At 44.3% G+C, this 23869-nt stretch overlaps 1 protein-coding gene across 3 annotated transcripts; it reads right to left on the reverse strand.

The window, feature by feature from the left end:
• Nucleotides 1–960: 960 nt before the first annotated feature.
• Nucleotides 961–23155, reverse strand: SMAD9 (SMAD family member 9). Of its 3 annotated transcripts, none has more exons than XM_009583208.1 (6): nucleotides 22532–23155; nucleotides 15685–15942; nucleotides 12686–12823; nucleotides 10687–10908; nucleotides 5999–6255; nucleotides 961–1116 (listed from the first exon to the last, which is right to left on the reverse strand). In XM_009583208.1, exons 1-6 carry the CDS (start codon nucleotides 22941–22943, stop codon nucleotides 973–975), a joined length of 1431 nt encoding a protein of 476 aa, XP_009581503.1. In that variant the 5' UTR covers nucleotides 22944–23155; the 3' UTR covers nucleotides 961–972. The 3 variants fall into 3 exon arrangements, with proteins under 3 accessions (XP_009581503.1, XP_009581504.1, XP_009581505.1); XM_009583209.1 differs by having other exon boundaries at nucleotides 962–1116; nucleotides 12713–12823; XM_009583210.1 differs by lacking the exon at nucleotides 12686–12823 and having other exon boundaries at nucleotides 962–1116.
• Between the last annotated feature and the right edge of the window lie 714 nt (nucleotides 23156–23869).

Below are 23869 nucleotides of genomic sequence, written 5' to 3' on the forward strand. Positions count from 1 at the left end.
TTTCCCTTTTCTGAATCACAGTTCAAATCCCTTTTAGACGTACCCTTGACATCAGCACAGTAGTCTAACTACAGACAGTCCTAACCTTAAAACAAACTACATCAATACTGTATAATGGATAGGATTCAGTTTACATGCCGGATACATATGCAAGTATGTATTTACTTCGCAAAAAAGCACTGGAAGTTAATTAGTTTTTAAACTTATAGGCATATATTTCAAATTTTCTTTTTTTTTTTCTTAGGAGCATGTTGCTTTTCAGTGCAGCAGTACCGTACGCTACTGTGTTAACAGTACCAGACTACTCGATGTGTCCAGAATGCTCTGATAAGGCTCCAGTGCTGAACGCGTCCTGAGGGCTCTCTCCTCCTGCCAAATCCTAGGGGAGACAGGGGTGCCTCAGCTCCTCAGAGGATCTGTTGTCCCATCGTGCTTTGCGGTAGGGGACAGACTGGAATTGCAGTTTAGTTCTTCAGTTCACTGGATAAAAGTCATCTCTATGCATAAGTCCTGTGCACCACCTAAGGTCCTCTTTCAGACCTGAAATTAGGATGTAAAATGGATATAAACGGTGCAGAGATCTGACTTTGGTTGCCTGCAGAGGGGTGAATTTCACCTACTAGGAACAGCTACAGCCAGGTTTCTGAATCCACATGACAGTGCTGAGAATTCGCACCATTTACTGGCTTGGCTGGGGAATGAAGATGCTCACAGGAAATGTTTGACACTTTTGCAGGAATTTGGCTTATTTTGTACTAGAGAACAGATACACTCTACCTGAATTTCTAAACTTACTGTACTGGCATCAGAGTAACTAGAAACCACAAAACGAAGCATGAAAAAAAAAAAGGAGAGTAGACTATGTATATTTACATCTACATACATCTACATATAGAAGCTTCTGTTCACTGGAAATCCTATAAGCCACTGCCTGCAATAGCATCCATCCTAAGGGAATTCTAGAGATGATTCTTAAGAGACTGAGGAGATGGGGTTATGAGGTGAACCCATCTGTGTCAGCACCTTATCCAGCCATTGCAATGGTCCATGCAGGTGGATCTCAATCCAGCAGGGCGTGCTTGTAACATCTTGGCGATGATACTCTGCTCCCCAGCCCTATAAAAGCATCAAAGGACAGAAAAGTGAGTTGTTTTTTTTTTTAAATTAAATCACAACTCCAGTGCTGACAGTCTAACACAACTATAAGTTGTCCATCACCCAAGTTCCCCAGATTTAATGCTTTGACCTAGGGATAACTTTCTCTAGAAACTTTGCTCCTTTTAAAGATCATTGTTATCATAGTTAGCAGGGACGCTATACTATTAAACTAAAAATGCTCATTTTTAATGAAGTGGAAGTGGTCTCACACTTCCAGGTGCTGAGGCCAACTGGCATGGAAAGGCCTGTTTCTGAGCTTGGCTGCCTGCAAACAGCCCATGGGGAATGGTCCCTGCTGTTCGCACTCCAGAGACGTGCCCAGGAAAGTCTGCCAGACTGCTGTCTGGCACAGAGGAAAAGCAGGCCAGACCCTGTCGTAACACTTGAGTAGCAGCTGGGAATGATCCTGGGCACTGCTTCATTTATTGGTAGACATGCATCCTGAGACTCTAGAAGTTCTAGGTATTTATCTGAAACTCTGGAAACTTCCAGCAAGGTTCCTATGTACCTAACCTATGTATAGCTATTTTCCACAGGTTTTCTATCCTGGAACATGTCCTCTTTTTCCACAGGAGTTCCTGGCTGTCTGCTGTGGGAAGTCCTGCAGTAATTTCTCCAGCTCTTTCGGGGACATAAGGGATATGGAGCGTCTGACAGGAGATGGGGATGCGGTGCTGGCAGGGAGAAAAGAGAACCAGAAGTCCCCGCGCCTCAAGTGGGCACAGTGTCTGCTTTTTAAGCAGGCAGCCTGATTTCACAGCAACACGAGACATCCAAGTCACAGCCCAAAGTCTCACAGCTAACCGGCTGTCTCACTGCCAGAACTGAACACAGATTTCCATAGGGCAACGTGCAAAACGCGGTCCCACTGCAGGATGAGGCTGTTCATTTGTGGGCCGCTGATCAGAGAAGCTGATCATTATGCTAGTCAAGCGGGTTGATATTCTTGTCATGAAAAAAGGACATGGAGGTATATTAAGATTGATGCCTGCCAAAGGTATGTAAATTCTAGAGTGCTGAAAAACTCAGACAACTGAGGCTGCTAGAACCCACTTCTCTAGACTATCGGCTGCAAAACTAGGATCAATACCAAAACTAGATGCCATAATAAGTGGTCTGGATAAAATCCATTTCTACTTAATGAAGAAAAGGGGGAAGAAAGCAGAAGAGTAAGACAGGGACCCACCAAAGCCCAAAGACTACTTTTAATCAGGCAGCATTTTTCTGACCTGCAGAGCATTTATCAGGCTAGAAAGGGCCTGAAAGGGTGTTCACAGGCACCTCAGATTTATGTTCTGGAAACGTTTGCATAAGATGTCACTCTTTAAATCAGTGCAGTCAGGCTTCTGAGTTTGTGAAGTCTGAAGTACTCAGCTGCCGTGAAGCTACATGGCCAGAGGGCAAGTGCCAGGGGAGTGGGTGCACCTCTGCTGACTGGCAGGACAGAAAATCCGGAGGAGTAGGAATTACAGGTTGCAAGCGCAACCTGCCCAATTTGGCAGTGCTTGCAGGTGGCTGGCCATCCCCCTCTGCTGGCAATCCCCAAACGCTCACGGTGCTGCTGTCACGCTGCCGGCTGGAGCTCCCAGTAGGGCAAATGCCAGGAGGGCAGTACCCCCTGTGCCCCCCGTGCATCGCTGTCGGACCGCAGGCAGCCTCCTTCATCCCCGGGGATGAACTGAACCCGGAGGTGGAGCTCTCTTAACGAGGGAATAAAATGAGAACAACTTGCAAAGCTGTGGTGGTTTTTTGAGCTGACGGTGAGAAGAGGATACTGATACCCCCACGGGGAGACCAGAAATGCGTCTTCTGGCACAGGGGAGATCAGCCGAGGGGTCCTGCTGCTCCTGCCAGCCCTTCCCGCCTCCTGTGGGCAACAGCTCTCTCCAGCCCAGGGTCCAGCCACGTCCCAGAGCGCTGAGCTGCCTCATGCTGGGGAGCACGGCCAGGTCTGCTGGGTCGTCCCCTTAGCCCCAAGACCCGGGGAAATGTGGGAGGGAGGGTGCTGGGTTCAGACCTTGGCTTAGAGAAACTCTCTGTCTCTCCACTTTGTGCTTCAGCTGCCTCATCTGTGGAGAGTGGACAACAGCCATCCTGCTTTGGTTATCAGTGGCACTCAGTGGATGGACATTGCTGTCTGTTCTCACCAATGATACACTCACACTTGCCTGAGGGTTAAGATCCTCCCAGCTGCTCTGTGGGCACACGAAGGATATCAGAGGGGACAGGACCTTCATCTCCTTCTGTCCCATGTCCTGCCTCCGGAAGATGGTACAGTCCTGGCAAGTTTCTCATGTCTTGGTCCCTACCCATCTCTGCCTCCCAAGCATTGGTGGTGTAGGAGGCAGGGTCTCCAGCCCTTTGGCTCTGCTTGCCCTGTGGGCTGTAGGTGACCAGCAGCATCTCGTCACGAAGCAGGGGAGAAGCCAAAGGTCTACGCTGCACCTGGGGCTCTTTGTGTGTGGCTCTGACAGACACCATGCTCCTCTGTGCACTTCATACCCAACACCCAGGGGCATTCAGAACACACCGGGGCTTACATCTTGGGAGAGAAATAATTTGAGAAGACTGAGTATAGGAAAGGGTTTTTACAGGCCAGGAAGGAAGAACCTAGATGAGATTTGCATAGCCATTTTCCAAAGGTCATGGGAAAGGGTTCAAAATAACTCCTTGTGCTGGTCTTCTGGTGCCTGAGGCACTATAGTGGCTGCTATTGTTTCAACAAAGCAAGGCGATAATAAGGCAGCAGCTTTATTTAGTGCATCAACACCGCCATTTCTGCTGCCTTGCTGGGCATGGAGGCAGATAACACATCAAAGAGACTGCCCCTGAGTTGCTGAGATAATGAAAATATTGCGTAACTGGCTACACTGCCTTTACAAACAACATGCCCATTCATGCCTTCCATTAAAGCAAATGCTGTTTGTTGGGTTTCTTGCTTTCTTTTTTTCCCCTAATGCTTGCGTGTGAACAAGATGTCAGTTCCTTCCCTGGAGTACTGCATCCAGCTCTGGAGCCCTCAGCACAAGAAAGACATGGATCTGTTGGAGCAGGTCCAGAGGAGGGCCACAAAAATGATCAGGGGGATGGAACGCCTCTCCTATGAAGAAAGGCTGAGAGAGTTGGGGTTGTTCAGCCTGGAGAAAAGAAGGTTTCAGGGAGACCCTAGTGCGGCCTTTCAGTACTTATAAGAAAGGGGGCAGCAAACTTTTTAGCAGGGCCTGTTGGACAGGACAAGGGGGAATGGTTTTAAACTAAAAGAGGGTAGATTTAGACTAGATAGAAGGATGAAATTTTTTATTATGAGGGTGGTGAAACACTGGCACAGGTTGCCCAGAGAGGTGGTAGGTGCCCCATCCCTGGAAATATTCAAGGTCAGGTTGGACAGGGCTCTGAGCAACCTGATCTAGTGGAAGATGTCCCTGCCCACGGCAGGGGCGTTGGACTAGATGACCTTTAAATGTCCCTTCCAATCCAAACTATTCTATGATTCCCAAGAAAAAAGCAACAGCATGGTCATGGGCAGAGAGATTTTGGCTTGGACTCTTGGGAAAAGTTACAGGGCACTCTTAACACTCTCTAGAGTTAAGGAGATGGGTCCCCAGGGATGGCTGGAAAAAGTCAGAACCAGAAAGCTGTGTGGGACTCAACTAATATGCTTTGCAGAACATAGGGGAAGTGGGCTCGAGCCTCAAGCAGTTTTGTAGTATCTTAGATGTGAATTCAACCAGCTTGATTCAGTCATTTGTATAGAACCAAATCTACAAGACAAAGGGACATACTCAAGCCACTTCTTCTGGTACGTAGCAGGACCAACTTGCTTCTAATGGTGCAACTTCCCTAGTTTGCAGGCTGAACACTGCTGCCAGCTCTCCCCAGCAGCACTAGAGGAAGTCAGTCTAGCGCATCTGTAAACAGTCTTGAAATACTCACCATTCTCTGGGGGTTAGATGATACAATAGGCACCTAAGTAGATCCTAAGTGCTAAAAGGAGTCAAGAGATCTTATTCTGGTGAGAAGGCCATTCAGAAGATTTAAGAAACTCCCACAAAGACTGATACATAGCACACAGAGAAGTCAGACTGCAAAGTTCAAATATGAAAGACATGGAAACAGTAATGGCTTTGGTGGCCTCCTGTCTCTTCCAAATAACAGGAGGAAAGTCAGAAGTTCTTTTGGGTTTTGTATTCTGCTTGCAAGAAGCCCTTCTGGTAGTGTGGCTGGCCAGAGTGAATGTCATCAGAAATTAAGACAATCTCTTGCCAGGGATCAGAGAGGTGGCAAACAACAAGAATTCCCAGGAAGCTCAGTGGCGGCTGAAGGAAGACCCAGTGTTTCTTGACTGAGACCATACATACCAGTCTATAGTAATGCTGTAAATAGTAATGAGACTGTAAAATAGTCTAGAGACATAAGGACATTCTTTTCAGATCTAAGGCTTTACCAAGCTCTGTTGCAAACCAGTAATGATAGGAGAGATCACAACTGCCTAAGATATGTGCTACAACATTTACATGTTGCTAAGCCCCTCTAAATTGAGCTCTTTATGCAATCAATGGGGGAACATCATTAAATCTCTGTTTATTTTGCACAAAAAACCTATGGAATACGTAATTTTTGGAATCTGAGAAATTTCCAGGTTGGCCACAAAAGCTACTGATTTTAAGTACCTACAAGTTTAAGGCAATACTGGAAAGCAGGCAGTCTGAATTGCTATTTTCAAGTTGAGTGTTTAAATCCCCACTTGGGAAGGATTTGATGGGGTCTAGTTTTGCACCAAAGCTAGCAAGTGATGGGATTTGCCTTTTCAGAAATGCAAGAGAAAACAAAGAATCCTTACTTTAACAAAGCTCATTCGAATAGTACACATCTTGGTCAGCTCATACACCACTTCAAAACCATGATTGACTGACTGGGCAAGCAGCTGGGCGAAGAGCTGGTTGTTGAAGATCTTGAGGCTGCAGCCACTGGGGATCTTGCAGACAGTGGCTGGGTGGAAACCATGCTGGTAGTTACAGTTGCGGCTTTGCACAAAAATACTGCTGTCACTGACACATTCAGCATAAACTTCCCCACCAACATAGTAAAGATGAACACCTTGAAAAAAGAAAAAATAACATGTATTATTTCTCTATTGTTCACAGCGCACTTTATACCAGTAATTCTTTAACTATTTTACTGGTGTGGGTGTACAAGCCCAGGATCATTCCAGGTACTCAGTGCCTATACATTGCATTTCAGAAGACAGTAAACTGCATATCCATGTATCTGTGCAATGGACCCACCAACATTAAGAGGAAATTGTCACTATTTCGAGATACTGGTCTCGGAGAAAAAATTTGTGGCACGTGATGTTTTTCTTTGCTTCCCAGTGAAGGCTGGTTTACTTCTTTAACCCAACAGCATAGTACTTTATGACAAGACACACATACACATACATATACACACACTCAAATATCAAACATATGTCAACCACATACAAAGCATGGATCAGAACGATGAAAGAACTGACAAATCTGTTATGCATTACACATCTAAATGTATTTTCACTGTTGAGCACATGCACGCTGACCAAGACCCACTTCATTGCACGCTATTTTTTCAATACAGGACCCTATCTCATGCAGTTCAAACATAGCATGGTGTGTACTTAAAATAGCTTTTCTGTATTTTGCTTTATCCACCACAACAGAACCATGTATTTGCATTTACATGACGTGACTTATTCATCAGATCCTGTTCAAAGTGACCTTTAGCAAGAAAATGACTGATTTCCTTCCGGACTTTTCAGTGCCCAAGTGACTTACCAACACTAACTCTCAAATTTTTACGGTGCCTTGGGGAAATGAAGATGGAAGAATTTCTATCCGTTCAAAGACTCTGGTACCCCCAAGATGTCTGCTTGCATGAAAATATACCTAAATTGGTGGGACAATTTACCTTAGCCCAGTTCAGCAACCTTAAAGTTAGGGATCTCGTGTAAGCTAATTGTATAGATGCCTTCTCTAGTTGATAGATGATGAGAGGCACCGTGACCAGATGATTCACTCCACCCGCTACAGAGTGCAGGCTCACAGCCAGCTTAAACTGATGGAAGTCTGTGCAGATGCTGAAAAGGCCCTCTCGTTCCCTGCCCCTGCTGCTTCTTCCCACACCTGCTTTCATGCTGGCAGCAATGGCTGGGGATTGGACAGCCGTCCAGACTGGGGAACTGAACCAGCTAATAAACTTTAAAACAAACGAAACAAAACAAAGGAAGATTTATTTGCAGTGAGATCTTCATCAGTGCAAGCGTGGTAGTGGGGACCCAGACTGCTTAAACGTGAGCATGAAACCACACCCTGAAGGGGGCCGAGTCATCCTGTGAAGATGCCTAGACATTCACCGTTCCCATGGCTAGATTAGGTGAGATGCACCCCTCCCACGGCCAAGAGAGGTGGAAGAACTCAGTTCTTTGTTCTCATAAAAACCACCACTAAATAAAAATAAAATCCTCCTCTCTATTCCCAGGTACGGTATTCAAACCCTTACATACAAATGGACATGTTCACAGAGTCTCAGTGGACTGCCTGCAAAGCTAGTGATAACTATGCTTTAATAGTTCAGTTGTAAGTAGTTTTATTCCTGTTGTCTTTCATACAAAAAAGACTGGTTACATATTCCCAGTCTGGTCATCATTCTGTGGTCATGACAGCAAGGGACAGCAGCACATCCTTAGCACAAAAACAGCCTCTAAACTGAAGTGGGAAAGGCTTGGGGAAAAGCAGGTTGAGTGGGAAAGGAATCTGGGAAAAATACACTCTCCCATAGACTTCCAGGGTGACTCAGATGGGAACCTTAAAGTCTGTCTTCAAGCCATCACTTGACTTTTACTTCTAGGCACCCACGAGATCTCAAATTAGGTGTGAGTGGCAGGGGGTGTGGCTCAGAGCACACGCTAGTATTGCACTGGGAACACGGGTTAGATGACAGCTCCATTAGACCAGTCATCAGCTCCAGTCCAACTGCACCAGACATTATGGGGTGTTGCACATTGTGACTGCTATTACTTGACCTATATCTCCTTTCCCTTCTGTGGAAGATGGATAAAAGAGAAGGACTGAAAACACAAAGGTCCTAGCTCACCTTGATGGAGTCCATATAACTTTCTGAAATAAACAGAGTGAGAACACAGAGTAGGGAGAGAAGAATAAGGACATAAATGTTCATTACATTTCAAATCTTCAGGTGTGGCTCTGATTTAGGGTGACCACACTTCTAGGTGCTAAGGTGGAAAATTTTAAAGGCTGGATTTTCGGAGTATATTGAGTAACTCAACTTTTTAAAAAAATGCTTTCAAAGGCATTGCCCAAACTATGCACTATAACAACAAAAACACCAAAGTCACTTCTGAAAGCAGAGGCTACAATTTGCTTTTTCCTTGTGGACTTTTTAAAAGCAATAAACACAGCAGTAATGAAATGTCAGTGCGTATTTCCATTCTTCTGGTACTCATTCACAAGAGACAAGCACCCTCAAGGAAGCCAAGCAGCTGAATACATATTTGTAGAAGACCAAATCAAGGGTCCATATGTTTTAGTGGGATTTCATTGCTTTCTGCAGAAACTGGAAACTCAGCAGTCTCCAAGTATCCACATCTTTTTGACACTCTGATCAGAAGTCCCCTTTTTGTCCTTGAAGTCTGACTGCTGAAACAGGTCCAATTGCTAGTAGATGTTGCATTGTGTTCTGGATTGTTTTTAGCTTTGATGTGGTATTTCCAGGAAACCGTTTCATGCTGATACACTAGATGACAATTCAATCACATATCCTTATCCTACTGAGCTAATCTTGTTTACTCACTCTTTTTTCTCCCCTGTTAACATGTGACAATTGTATCCATTTCAGCAGCTTTCATCTGTCCAGCATGCCTTTGAACTACACACTTTTGGAGCTGCTCTGTGCTCTTCTGCAGGCCTGTACTGGTGCCACTTCTATTCCACTTGAACATGTTTTTTGAAGATTTGCATAAATAGGGAAGAGCAGTAAAATTAAGGATCTCTGATAAACTAAGCTCCTCTCTGGGCAACCTGCTCCCTTCCCTTGGGCGGATTCCTAGTGTAAGACTTTAAAGGACTTTTAATCAATGAAGACAGATCTTCAGATTTGAATGGATGAAGACCGTCAGCATTTACCTCATTTTCTTCCTGTTCTGTCTCTTCCTCTTTTGGGGCAGAAAGTCACAGGATGTAACATCCTCAAATGACAGCTTTGACTGGGATCTTTTGTCATTCTTCTTTTAGGGCTGGGGTCAGCTTTGATCTACACCCCTCTGACAGTTTATGCCGATAGAGAAGCTTTGCTTTATTTTCTGAGTAAGTTAGAACTAGATGTACAACTCATTTCCACCCTCTCACAACAAACTACTATGACAGACACCTGTAGCATCACACTGGCTTCACACAGTGCTTCTGCAACACAAGTGCTTTCCCTTCTGGAGAAAAGTGCAAGAGTTAAGTACAACATCTCCCGCGCTAGCCTTCAGGTTCACTGTTGTTTGTAAAAACTGTGTCACATTTATCTCTGAGCTTCCTCGTGTTCAGTCATTCAACACTAGACTATCAAGAGCCAATTAAAATACTGCTCTAGGCCTGGGAAATGAGGTGAGGTTGACAAGATAATAGGAGTGGAACAATTAGAGTTAATTAGCCCAGTGGGAAATCCATTCCCAGGCAGCTACTGGTGAGAGGCTGGGTTGGCAAGATAATGAGTCTAGACTGGATATACCAGAACAGGCAAACTTTCATCTGCACGGAGAAGTGGCTGGTACAAGGCTCCTGACTCACTGCCACAAACAACAGTAAGTTCTGGGAGAATATCAGGCCCTACATAGCCCTAGTGAGCTGGGATGGAGCGTGTGCGGCCACACATGTCCAGGTGTGGTCTCCTCATACTTGTCACCAGCAGCACAGGCTCCTGTGTGCAGAGGGTATACGTACACCAGAAGTGGAGCATACAAGGAGAACTGCTGGAGAGAGAATCCAAGACTTAGTTTTACTGGCAAGAAGTTGACAAGGCAGGGAATCAGACTGGTAGGGGGGGAAAAAGCTACAAAGGCAACTCTGGTAGAGTTCCTCAGCTAAATAACTCAACTACTAAGTGTTTCATCCATCTTCCTTTGTTATTTGGTGGTAGGAGAACCAGCCCTGAGGCACCAGCAATTATCCTTTTAGTGGCATTTCAATGGCAATATTCCCAGTTGCCAGAAGCTCTAATAAATAAAATGAAAATACATACTGCTAAATTAGAACACACAACTATAAACAACATTTTTCTCTTCGCTGGCCAAGTAAATAGCTTTTGTAAGGAGCTACTCTGCTGATTGTTATCCAGTCAGAAAAGAATCAGCTGCTTTTCTTCTATTTCAGAAGTAATCTCAGAGCTTTGGTTTTAAGACAAGCACATCTGACAAATGAGCTAGGTTTGTAAATGCAATGCACGGTTCTGTCAAGCTCTGATTATTTCCAACGAGAAAGGATTTCCTCTTACCTTTTCCTATGTGTCTCCTGGTGTTTTCTATAGTAGAGTTGCGGTTTACATTTGAGAGCAGTCCTAGGCAGAACCTGTTTTTGTTATTTGAGGGATCTGTAAATCCATCTATAAGGATACTTCGAGAGGAAGCCTGGAAAGTCTCCCCTACCCGGTTGTTGAGTTCATAGTAGGCAACTGAGCACCAATGTTGGGGTTCCTCATAGCAAACAGGCCGAAAGTCTGTAGGAAATAAAATTAATCAGCTGCTCAGGTCTCAGTAATATTTTTTAAACAATCATTCTCTGTTTTCTTTCCTCCCTCCTTCCCTCCCACTCCCATCCCCCCGGCCCTTCATCTTAACAGTCCCTTATGTCAGGCTTTGTCTCAACAGCAGCTTCTCTTTCTTCCTAATTCTACGACTGAAGCCCCAAACATGCAAAGGGCTGGTACACCAGCTTAACTCTAAGCCTCTGAGGAGTCCCACTTGTTCTTAAACGTGATAACTCCACTGCATTAAATTAAGCACATGCTGACATTCCTTGCTGAACAGGGGCCCAATCTCTACACTGAAAATAGTAAGGGACACATCTGCTCTGCACACCAGCAGGAGCTAGGGATGACAGATGGGCTCAAAGCAAGTCAAAACTGAGCCAATCCTTCAGCCTAATACCAAACACTGAAGTTCAGAAGCAATCAATCACTCCCCCCAATTTTTTGCATGCTTTCCGCTTCCATGTGCTTCTTTCCAAGCAGAAATGTCAGCAAGGTCATTTCTTTTGGATCTATCCCTGCCCAGGTTTTCTAACTCGGAGACAGAGAAAGACTCAAAAATGTAACAGAATCTCTGAGCCTCATTCGTCCTACAGGAATTAGTGGGAAACCTTATCCTCCCTGCCCACCACAGGCACGTGAGACCCTGCCCCCAGACCACCTCTGTGCATAACCTCTAATAAACTTCCAACGAATATTCACTAGGGCAGTGATCATGGATGGTAAACTATGGTAAAGAGATTAAAGTATCTCGACAATCTATTTAAAAGTATTGGTGTTCGATAACCAGTTGTTATCTGGCCATTCCTGTGTACCCATCTGTAATTAGCACTATCATCCTCACCTTCCTTCTACTCCAGTTCTGTGATACATACATGTTCCTCACTGTTTCAGAAGGCTGGCATTATTTTTTTAATGTGCATGTGTGTGCACAGTGTTCAGTCCTCATGCCATAAGGGACATTTGTTTAGGACTACAATATGCTGGACTAAAAGAACAATGGTGATTTTTCCATTGCAGTAGCAGGAGGCCAAAAAGCTTTGCTTTGCAAAGCAGGAACTCCATTTCCCCTTGCTGCTCTGCAGCAATGGGCTTCGAATGGTGGGGGCATCACCTGCCACTACAAGCCTGGAGGTAGTGGAGACCATGCTGGAGAGGTCATGAAGTTGCTTTGAGGGGACCGAGGAGGATCCCAATCCTTTCTAGTCTGACCACCCACTAAAGCATTCTTGTATGAGGACAAAGAGTTTGGCCTTCTAAAAATCTCTTTGTACTTCACTAGAACATGTCCTTTTCTTTTCTAGCCAGCCAGTAACGTAACATTAATACAAAGATGGCAGTAAGAAAGACCCCAACCACAAAGCTTTAAAATACTTGAAATCCAGAACTGAAGGTGATAAAGAAATCAGTTCTGATATTGATAGTGCTCTTTTGTGTTATATGGCCTCACCATTCTTGATTTAATATCTTTGTTTTTACAACATAGATAACAGTGTTTGCTTTCATTAACAGCTTTCTAAATGTAATAATCCATGGATGCAAATAAGGTCTAAACTCTGTAATTTTGCACATTATTCACTGAACTCTTAAATCAACCTATTCTGCTGGTTAATGGATGATCTAGTACACAGCCCTACTGTAAAACTCTCTGAAAGCTATTATTACAGATCACTGAACCTTCTTGTTCAAATAACAATTTTTTTGCTTCACAGTTTTTCTTTGAAGAATAGTACAAATGGTTATTTACTTTCAGCTTCTCCACCGGCAGATTTACCTCCATTGGGCAAAGACAGCACTAGTTGACTTTCAGTTACTGCATCCATTGACCGCCCATTGTGGTTTCCTGGAGGTTCTCTTGCATGGTAAGGTGGGGGTGGAGTTTCCACTGTTAGAAAGAAGGAAAGAAAGAAAAGAAAGAAAAGACACCTAAATCAATACGTTGGTAAATTCTCTCTGGCTTTTCCTGGTGACTACTTAGCACTTATTCAGTATTGTTTAGCTAGAGAAGGGCTGGAAACAGAGCACAAATCTGAACCTGGCCTCCCTTCAGTCTCCAGATTAAGACCATTACATGTTCAGGGAGGACAGGAAGGAAGGGCTGTCATGTTGGACATGCTGCACTTGAAAGAGAGAGGGACAGTCACAACAGTGCCTCAGGCCTAGACCGGTGTCCAGTCAAGCTCTCTATTAGCACGAGTTGTCACCCTAAGAAAGTAACACAGTTTGATCCTTCAGTTCCAGACTTCTCTCCCAAATGTAAAACTTGAAGAGGATGATTTAAGAGCAGAAGCTAACTTTAATTGATCCTCTGAAAGAAAGCTCTCTTTCTTCACAGGCTATAGAAAAAGCCTATGGAAAGCCTTTATACTCTAAAATCAGACCTGGCAAAACTCCCTCTGGATTTGTCCTTTTTACCTCTGTCCTACAAGGGAAGGCTAGCCCTCTTCTGGTTTGTTCAGTCTCCCATCAAAGAGCAACGGACATGATGAAAAAGTATGGAGAAAAAGTATCAACTCACAACCTGCCCAGCTCCTGATTTCTTTCATTTATGGCACAGTAAACTAGAAAACAGAAGGTGACTCTATAGTGGGGATTCTCAAGAAAGACAGGAGGCTTTAGAAGGCCAAAGAAAAAGGGACTTCATATTAGAAAATGCTGACATTCACTGCATAAGCACTGGAAGTTTTATTCATTTGAACAGAAACTCAGTAGGCTTATGTGTAAATTATAGCCATATACAAGCTTGCAGGATTAAGGGTCTCTTTAAGAAGACCAGGGTTTAACCTGGTTCCAGATTGAAATTTCCTCTTATGTTCGGGGTCTGCTGGCTGGCCCTCAAAACAGAGCAACTTCACCCAGAGTGGATAAATGTGGGCTGTCTCATAAGACAATCATTGAATCTTCCAAGTAAGTACTGCCCAGAAATGTTATTCTATTTAAGTATTGTTCAGGATTTAGGAATTTCATACACTACATGATATTTCTAACATATAGACGACAAAACCTTCCCACAGAAAATGCAACAAGCTAAAATAGCAAAACAAAATCAAGAAAGAATGGAAGAGAATACAAGTCACAGAAAGGAATATAATGTGGTTATACAGGTATTTTTGATGTCTACACCTAAGCTAGTCACCATAAACTCTCCTCACACCCACTAAAGAAAAATAGGCACTGCAGACACGGTGCATCTCAGCTACTTTAGACATATGCCTTAAGATGCAACGAAACTTGTTCTAGGAGTGCCTGTTTTTCTCCACTGATTACAGAGAGTATAGACAATTGCATGAGATGTAGAAATTTGCATTGTTTACATCTATATTTGGTCACACCAATACCACTCAAGGTTCTTGATGTAACTGCAGTTTGCTTTAGATTGTCTTCCATGCCTGATGGTTACACAGGCAAATTACACTTATCAGCATGCTGTGTGCTGTGATATACTGAAGCTCAGGTTGAGCCACTTCCATTTTAAGTAGCTTTGCAAGGTCCCAAGTTCAGTTAAATGCACGAGTCAAGAGTCATTACATAGTTGGAATGGGCCTGATTTACCTGTCAGGACCAGCTCCACTGAATCCAGCTTGGTTACACAGAGGTGAAAGAAAAAGATGGGAGAAGACAAACAAGTCTTACTACTTGCTGAAATGTTTCGATGTTGCTAAGTATGATTTAATCTGAAGTATAGATCTAGAGAAGAAATGAATGAAGGTCCATTCAATGAATGGAGAGGGAAGGAAAAACATCACACTGCGTTGGAAGTGTCCAGCTTAAAAGGAAGTTCAAATTCTACAAACACCTTGTAAAAATAAACACCTTCCTTGCACTTAAAATCAAAATAGGCATATCATTAAGGACATTAATTTAAATGCTTTGTAGTTGAGACATTAAAACATTAAGCTACAAGATTCTTACCTGAATGCATCCTTGTGAAAAAGTTGAGATCATTGAAACCGTTTGAGAGTTACAACAAAGTGCAGAAGTGAATCTGAACCATGTTTTGATATTAAAGCTAGCTCTCAACTGTGTTGCATGATACCTTCTTAGTATATTTAACAGCAATAGCATAGTTATATTCTCAGGTAATTAAAGCAGTACCAAGTAAGGAGTTCACAACACAAACAATCTGAGTGACATAACCCTGTTGACCTCAGAACTGTGGAGCTGATGAAACATGTTCCAAAGTCATAGGAATTTGCCTGGTGGCTTCACCAAGTGTTGGGCCAGATTGTTAAACACCTTAATTTCCTGAATTCTATACAGTCAGTGGGATCACCATACATTAAAAAATATTTCTGCATACCAATTTCCCCTTTTTAGCCTGTCTCTCGTGATGGAGTTTCTAAAGGTCCCTACCCTGACCATCTCTATTAGAGGTGCCTAACTTAGGTGTTGCAAGTGCTCTTTTTCATGGATTGTATCAGAAGCTTGGATGGGCAGCTTTAGGCAGAGGGTGGCCTGGCACACCTGCTCTTCTCCTCAATTTTCCCCTTACAGTAATCATGAAATCTCATCCAGGCGCTTCCAGGAGTGGGATAACTACAGCTTTTAGTCCCTTAAGCATCCGTCAGAAGGACTGGGATACAATACTAGGAGACAGTTCCAAGAAATCACGTTCCAAATCCATCCTGTCCAACATTTCAGTCTGTAGCTGCAGCCTGGGGGAAGCACACAGAATTGGCACCTGACCCCAGGCCCTGGCAAGAACCTCAACCCCCTCGACTGGGATGTCTGAAAGCTCATTCTTACCCGTGAGCTGATAGGGACTTCCTGGTCCAGAAGAGCTTCCTGGTGAGTTGGGGTAGCTGATGCTGTTAGGCGACTGGGAGAACATGTGGCTGGGTGATGACGGAAAAGGGGTGCATGGAGGATGCTGGAAAGAATCAGGATAGGTGGCATTGTGCGGCATCAGCGGCTCGCTGTGCAGAGAAGTGTTTCGAAACTTGGCGAGGAGGCTGAGGTGAGGGTTAAACTCGCTGTGTCTTGGAACAAGTACAGGAGGTAGGACTGCAAATAAAAACAAGAACAGAAAAAATCTGGTTAAAACTGCACTCTTGAAAGTATATCTCTTTGTAAGTTAAAAAGACGCATATTCCATGCTGCCCAAATATTGCTGTTTATATACAAGTCATTGAAGGGCAACAAACCTGTCCAAAAACAAGAACCAAAAGCTGGTTCTTGGACCTTTTCTTCCCAGATTTGCAGCCAGTTGCAGCAATTCCATATGCAAAATATGGACTCATTCCTGACTTGAGCAAGGTACCATAAAATTCACAGGTACGGCATGTGCACACAGCCCTCTTACAGAAATGCAAGTGGCACATTTCTTCCTCTCAAAATTACCTATTCCTTCCTTTCTGAAAAACTGAACACATCAGGAGTTTGCTAAACATTATCACCAGAATTTGCCAAAACCACAGCCAAGTTTAATAACAACTAATAGTGCTCCGCAATACACTGCATATTTTACTACCAGTGTTTTACAGATGGGCAAAAGGAAACACAGACCAGAAGCTAGACACCAGATTGAAAAGGTTTTCAGATACTTGAAAATGCTGCCAGACAGACAGTGGAATCTTTAAATGTAAATGGCAATTCAAATATTGCAGCAATATGAATTTAGCTCTTGCAATATAGTTAGAAAAGATCTAGCATGAGGAGGCAAATGTCAATGGTTGGTAGTTAAGACATGAAAAACGCAGGTCAGAAAACTGAAATCCAAATTAAACCCTGTAAAAATTGGCCTAATAGAACATATCGCCTCTCTTCACAAACTCTCTTCACTTACATCTCATACTGTCAGTGCCGTTAACAGCATTGCGCCATTGAGAAATCTAAGGCTGACCCAAATTGTTCCGGATTCTGACATATCAGGAGCGAAAGCAGAACTGCAGAGCAGAATTGGAGTCAAAACACTTTAGAAAACCCAACTAGTGAGTTACCTACGAAGATGCAGCCCCTAGTCTGTAAAACAAAGAGGCTTGCTAAATAGTTCTGCATATGGGAGTTCAACTTGAGGCTTTAACTGGGTCTCCTGTAGTCCTTGGGGGGACAACAGCACCTACAATGGGTGATTCATGTACCCCAAGATTTCTCTATTAGTTAGTAGCTCACGTAGTGCCTAATTTTCTTAGTTAAGGCCTTAAAAACAAGTAGGGGGAATGAATCCCCAGTTGCTATTGTGCAGATCTAAAGGCCACCAAAGAAGATAAGGAGGCAATTTGAGTTATTGTGACAAGGATGAATTGTCCCAACACTGGGAACAACCTAGTGTCCAGAGTTCCTCTGGCCTAAAACCCAGCAGCACGTAATCTTTCAGTCTATCCTTACGAGCTTATGGAAACAAATAGCAGTGTGCACTCTTGGTTATAAATGCTGACAGGAATATAGGGTTTGAACGTGTTTTAACATAGTGTTTGGGCCCAAAAGCTCTGTCTAGGTAAGGCCAATTCTTTTTAGGTAGGTTAGCTAACACCTTTTAATTACAGTGAACTTTCATCTATCCAGCATAATGAAAGAGTGGAATAATTGCTATAAAGCATAATAATACATAGATAATGCAAAACATGTGCATGAGAAGAGGCTGTAGAAATGCCCTCCTTGGAGTGCACCCTCAGTGCACATCGATTGCTCAGAGAGCTGAGGTAAGCAGGAGGAGGAGGACCAGTGCCCGGTACCAATGCCAGGTTTACAGCTTCTTGCTTGATGTAGCACTATGCTGCACCTGGGGCAGGGTTAATCCACGCTCCTGCCCACCCACTGGCATATACCATTTGGGAATTTGCCAGTCACCCATGAAACGAAGAACTGAGCCCTAAAAACATAGAAAAGATTGGACTGATGACAGGGGGGTCATTGCAGAAGTTATCTTTTCACCTGCCTGGAAACACAGGCACTGGGATACCTGTTAAGAGACTATACATAGACCCTTCTCTGGCCCAACACATTTCTAATTAGCTTCTGGCCAGCACAAGGATGGTGTTCTGGAAACTACTTTCTTTCCTTCTGCCTCTGATATGCCCCTACCTCTGGGATGAAGATTTTGTTGCCACCCTCTTAAGTCCTTTGGTAGAGAAAGGTATTTCTGCTTCTTTACCACTTCTTTAGCTTTTTGGATTTCCTAGACTCCCCAGGTAGGACTTATACAGGCAATACAGGTATTCACATCTGAGATGCACTGCCCAGTCTCCCGTGGATATTTTCATAGCCACTGGAGAGAAACAGACTCTTTTAGTGCTCAGTTCATCTGCTTTATATTGGGACAAGGCCAGTACCACCACTGCAGATGTGGTTTTGGTGAGCTGGATCCCTCCCATCCCATGCTCCTCTGAGCAGCCCCAGGCTGTGAGCTGCTGTTGCTTCTGGAGTTTTCCTCTGCCGCTCCATGAAACTGGTATGATGCTTGCCAGGTCTGCTGCTGCTCAGCCAGCTCTGACCAGCAGCCTTAGAAAACGGGGAACTGGTGATCCCTTTGCACCCAGCAGAGGTGCTGAGCAAGGGACAGCTGTGCTACAGCAATGCCAGGCACCGTTGGGAGGTTGGCACCTTGCTGCAGGTACCACTACTAAGGAAGCGGCTTTCTTCAGCTCTATGAGAACTCAACACAACTCCTTCTCTAAATGAAAGCTGAGAATTTGGATATGTGAACAGCACTTGCCAGGAAAAGCCTTTGACTCGCCCTGAGTGAGTCAGCAAGAGGAATTTTCAAGCCTTGAACTCCTTCCCAGCTCTGACCAGGGTACTTTTAATTTCTGCTCTGCTGTACAGTTTTTGCCACCTCACTCAATCTTTCCACTGACTGCTCTGTGGCTGCCTAGAGGGCTAAAGCCTCTGTGGTGGTGAGGAATTCAGAGATTTTCTTGTTTGTGGCTAAAAATTCCCCACAGGGCCTCGTTCTCCTTGCTCTTTTGGTAACAGATATCACTCTCCAGGGCTCAACAACTCTGAAGGAAGTGTGACCAGAGGCACGAAACTGAGTGACTGAGTGCATTGGGACCTGTCTGTCCTCATAATTTACCTGCGTTGTCTCCATTCAGTGAAGTCCTTTTCTTCTACCTGCTATTCTCCACCGAGATCCAGGGGTGGATCCTTCCTTCTATGCATGCCCAAGTGTTGATGATCTTTGTCCAACTGAAGACAAATACAATCATGTCCGAAGTCCTGCCACTGCCTTTCCTGCACTAGGCTTTCTCCTGTTCCCTTTAGCTGCAACAGTTCTTGCTGGAAACCTGGCTGTGCCCAGAGCCTGAGACTTCAGGTGCTAGCAAGCAAACTATCTGCCTCACAGTTTAGTTCCATGTACAACATCCACCCTGTGATTTCTCACACATCAACCCATCTTTGCCGAGTTTACCACCTTCGGAGACCTATCCTCCAGTGAGATCCATTTGTTCCCTATGCCCATGACCATTCACAAACACCAAATATGTGGCCAACAGTGAGATCATCAGGTGGTCTTCCAACTAGGAGGCTACCACATCTTAGTCCCACTCGGGCTTGACGAAAGCAATCAGTTAGTCTAAGTGAAAAGTTCATTTAGGCTCCTGCTGTCTACAGCAATGGTGCACACTAGTATTTGCACTATCTACATATGAATGATCTCATATAAAAATAATAGGATAAATGTTTAGGCAGCTTTTATATTTTTCTGAAACTGCAGCTCCTCCTGACAACAAACCAGACTTCAGAACAGCTCTTTGAGGCAAAACAACGAAGGGGGAAGCAGACCCTAGTGACCATACCTATCTCCTTTAGGCTAGGTGGCCTAAGCCCTCTGCAGTGGGATGTTGCACAAACAGAGGAATATATGCTGCTTTTTTCTAAATGGCACCTGCTGCTCAGCAGACCCGAGAAGAAGGGGACACTGGTAGCAGCAATAAAACCTATGCACGGTCTGTGCAATATTGGTCAGCATAGACTAGAATGTGGCTGGGCAGCCTCAAGACACAGCAGAGGCAATGAAACCCCTGAATCTCAGACCAGAGCTTAAAGCTGCTCTCTAGTAATAGAGGTCTAGGGATCTGCCAGGCCATTAGGGAAAGGGTGAGGCCCTCCCATCTTTGACACAACTTACTCATTCTGAATAAAAATTAACAGATCTGGCCACAGAGTGGTTGACTCAGCAAGACAGACTGCAGTGATGGAAAGTGAGCCCCAAAAGGATGGACATTTGTGTGAAAATAATACTGGCTTGTGGATTATAAAGAAATGCCCTGCTGACTAATTCATGGGTGGATTCTTTAGCTCCAGAGGATGAGATTCAGAGAATCTCACATAAGCCCAAGATCACCAACAGCCAAGATGCAGAAGATCTCCTGTAGTTAAGAGGACTGCTGTTTAAACAGACTGGCACCTAGATCAATCACTCCTAGCCTTTTCTGTGGTGATCTCACTGCTACCACTTTCTCCTCAAGCTCATTTCTTCTCTTGCCTCGCCACCACCTCCTTGCAGCGCTGCTTTCCAACTGCCTCTGGCCTGGAGCTGCATTACTGCCACTTGCAGTGGTGTAAGTTACCTCTCCTGCTGCTGCCCCAGTACACCTGAGCAGGCTGTACTCCTTGCTGCACCGCATCTTTAGCAGCGGGGTGATTCACTTGTGAGCTTCAGCTTCTAAGCTGTCCCCATAAGAAGATCGATAGGGGTGAATACAACAGCCCAAGAACAATTCCCAGCTCCCATGGAGAACTGGCACGGCACAGCTTGCATCCTCACAGCTGCGCTCTATTTCACCTCCAAAACAAGGTGGTCACGTCCAAAGTGCCCAAAGTCCCTCCTCCTGTGGGCTAACCCCCGCACTCTGAGAACTGTTAGTCCATGCGAGTCCGCATGGGTCAAAGCTGTGCCCGGGAGCACGCTGCCAATTCAGCACCACTCACACCTGCACCGGGGCCCCGTCTCAGTTACTAGCAGACATGTAGCAGTCAAACTGGCTGCACAGACAAACGATAGAGACGTGTTCACAGCTGAAACTTGCTGAGTTTCAGGGTCAGAACAACAAGCTTTGGCAGCCATTTAGCAGCTGCTGGATTATCCCAGCACTAGCGTTCATTAACTGGCACTGAACAGATCAGAAGACTGGGGTTGAAAACAGCACTGCGCAGTGCTGTCATCTACCGCACTGAGGAGACTCCATTAACTACACTGGAGTTACACCAGAAGAAATGAGAAGACACTAAAGATTGCAGCCTTCAAACAGAAAGATACACAAAATGGGATATTTTATGAGCATCTTTTCTTAGATTCTTGAAGAGTTTATTTTAGCAAGGCAGGAGATCAGCTCTTTCCACTGAAAACTGTTGACAATAAGCACCACTCACTGCAGCTGTAAAATTTTAGTTGTGACAATGTTTACAGCAGTTCAGATACAACTTCAAAATGACAGCTCCGCTGCAGTGGAAGGACTATCAGAAAAGGGAGCAGCCCCTGTTACTTCACAAATGTTAACAAATGTCTTTCCCTTATTTCATCTGTGTGAAAGGAAACATCCCACAGTTCACTTATCTGATCCCAGTGTCACCTCAGAGTAAAGTTCACGCCAGACAAAGAGTAATCACAGAATAATAAGTATACACTTACCAACTGTATCCATTAGTAAATTAAATTACTGTGATTTTTGGCAGCAAGAGAGAGCTAGGTTAGACATTAGAAATCATTTTGAACTGTAAGGATAGCAAAGCAATAGATTCATTTGCCTGGGGAGGTTGTGGAGCCTCTATCACATGGGATTTTTAGAGCTCATTAGAAAAATATCTGTCAGGAATGTACCCAGTAATTTGTTTTGTTTTGGGAGTAGGGGCAGAGGAGAACAGGATGACTGCTCAAGATCTCTGCCAGCCCTGCTTTCTAAGATCCCTACAGAAGTCAACACTGAACACTAACTTTTCTAACAGCTGTTTCATTGACAACTGTTTCATTGACCCTATTAAATGACCCTCCAGTGAGGTCGTAAGTTTTCAGTGCTGACCAAGTCCAGTCTAAAGAGGATCATCAGTGGAAAAATTCTAAGTTTTATGGGAACTTGGGGGATTTGTTTCACACAAACAGTCCATTCAGGTAAGTAAATTCCACGGAAGGCAGGCCACCAGGCATTTTAGGAAGAATCAACTGACCTGGTTTCATATCCACAGCAAAATAAGCCATCTTACTGCAACTCTAATCTTTAAAATGAGAGCTAGTGATACATTTTTCCTGTGGATTAATGAGTCAATTGTTGGTTTTCAGACAAATCTAGCCAGGGTGGTATGTCTAGGATGGTGCCTAGACTTCATGCAAATGGACACCAGTTTGCAGAAAGAGGGTTCAGAGGGCAGCCAGCACCCACGTCCATGGATAGAAAGCTCGCTTTCAGCACCCTGGACAAGATCCGGGCACCCTCGGGGGTCCGATGGGACGCAGACCCCACGGGGCGAGGTGCTCCTTACTCCTGGCTGCCGGAACTGTGATGCCACCAGGCATGGAAAGACCCAGGGTCCTTCCATTAAATGGAGCCTGCCTTTTCAGATTTCAGAGCAGAACTCCGTAGGATGCACCAAGACTAGACCTGCCAGTGCAAGCGCTAATAGAGAGATGGGAATCATCTGCAGATGATATAATTACCTGGGGTTTCCACCCGTCGGTAATGGTAGGGGTTAATGCACACTTCTTTCTGTTTTGAGCCAAACGGGAACTCACAACATTCCAGCGGTTTCAACTCATGGTGAGATTGTAAATCAGGCCAGCGCCACACTCTGCAGTATATGACGTGGGGAAGCCCCTTGCGGTGAGACACCTGCAGTCGCCCATCCAAGGAACGTGGGATCGTGACACATTTACTAGGCTGACCCGGGCAGCTCAGAGCCCTTTCCAGTTCTTCCATGGCACCTTTTTTCTTCTTTAACTTCTTCACCAGGGAATCAACAGCTTTTTCTGCCCACTTTTCCTCTTCATCTCCTTGTTTCCAGCCCAGCAGCCTTTTCACTGCAGGGCTGGTGAAGGAGAACAAGGAACTGATAGGGGTGCTGGAGTGCATAAGAAGCAGAGATTACACACGAGTGTCAACGGAAGCACAAATTGGTCTCCTGCCTTGCAAGGCTTGCACTGAGTTTCTACAATACTGAAATGGACGCTTCCTTCAAGGAAAGGTTCTTCCACACATACGTTTTTGTAGTCTTAGGCACTGGTCACAAGTAGTCCAACAGGGTGGGTCTCAGAACTTTCCAAACATCAAGAAACCACTGACGAAGCCTGGAATAACAACACAATACATCGTTAGGCTTCACACACTCCTTTCATTGTTCCTTCAATAAAACCTTTTGAAAGAGAAATGATTCAAAATGTGTATTTAATTTTCAATGGTTTTCTGTTTGGTTTTTGCTGTTTATTTTGGGTCCAAGCCTCTCCACCCCACTACCATCCACACTCATTTTAGAGTTGGACCTCAGAAAGCATCAAGTGTCCAGTCACTTCAATTTGTGAGTTTAATGCACTAGACAAATTGTTGCAGGGTTGGGGTTATATTTACTACAAAAGAAAATGTACCTTTTTTTTTTATGCTGATAGCCGTAGGTTCAGCTCAAGCTTCTTCTATGAAATTAAATCTGTAATATCAAATTTTATGGAAGTAATGAGTAGAATATTTTTCTGATTTCAGCTCCCTCTCTGCCCCTCCAATCTCACTCGACTGTCAAGAGTTGTAAAATATTAACTGCAAAATTAGTTTAAAATTCAGCTACTCACAGATTTCATTTAGTTCCTTTGAAAGATCTATCACTATTCTCCAAGCTTCTTTACATTGTCCCATAAGCAAGAGAAAACCTTGTTTGCCTAGCCAGTCTGTTTCGCTCTCTCCAACAATTCAAAGTTTTTTGGATGAAAATCACAGACTTTTGGACACGGTTTGTGCTGGATGGATCCTGAGTTATTTCTGCTAGGAGTTGCTACATCTGACAAAGTCCA

The sequence above is a fragment of the Fulmarus glacialis genome, unplaced genomic scaffold (genome assembly GCF_000690835.1).
Source record: "Fulmarus glacialis isolate BGI_N327 unplaced genomic scaffold, ASM69083v1 scaffold11008, whole genome shotgun sequence".
NCBI lineage: Eukaryota > Metazoa > Chordata > Aves > Procellariiformes > Procellariidae > Fulmarus > Fulmarus glacialis.

What these genes read in the sequence shown, in the direction of transcription:
- SMAD9 (XM_009583208.1), bottom strand. Translation starts at nt 22,943, where the DNA reads ATGCACTCCAGCACCCCTATCAGTTCCTTGTTCTCCTTCACCAGCCCT. An exon ending in CAGGAGACACATAGGAAAAG is followed by an intron (nt 6,256 to 10,686) that starts GTAAGAGGAAAT and finishes TCTTTTTTCAAG; the next exon opens with GTGTTCATCTTTACTATGTT. An exon ending in TTCGAATGAGCTTTGTTAAA is followed by an intron (nt 1,117 to 5,998) that starts GTAAGGATTCTT and finishes ATGCTTTTATAG; the next exon opens with GGCTGGGGAGCAGAGTATCA.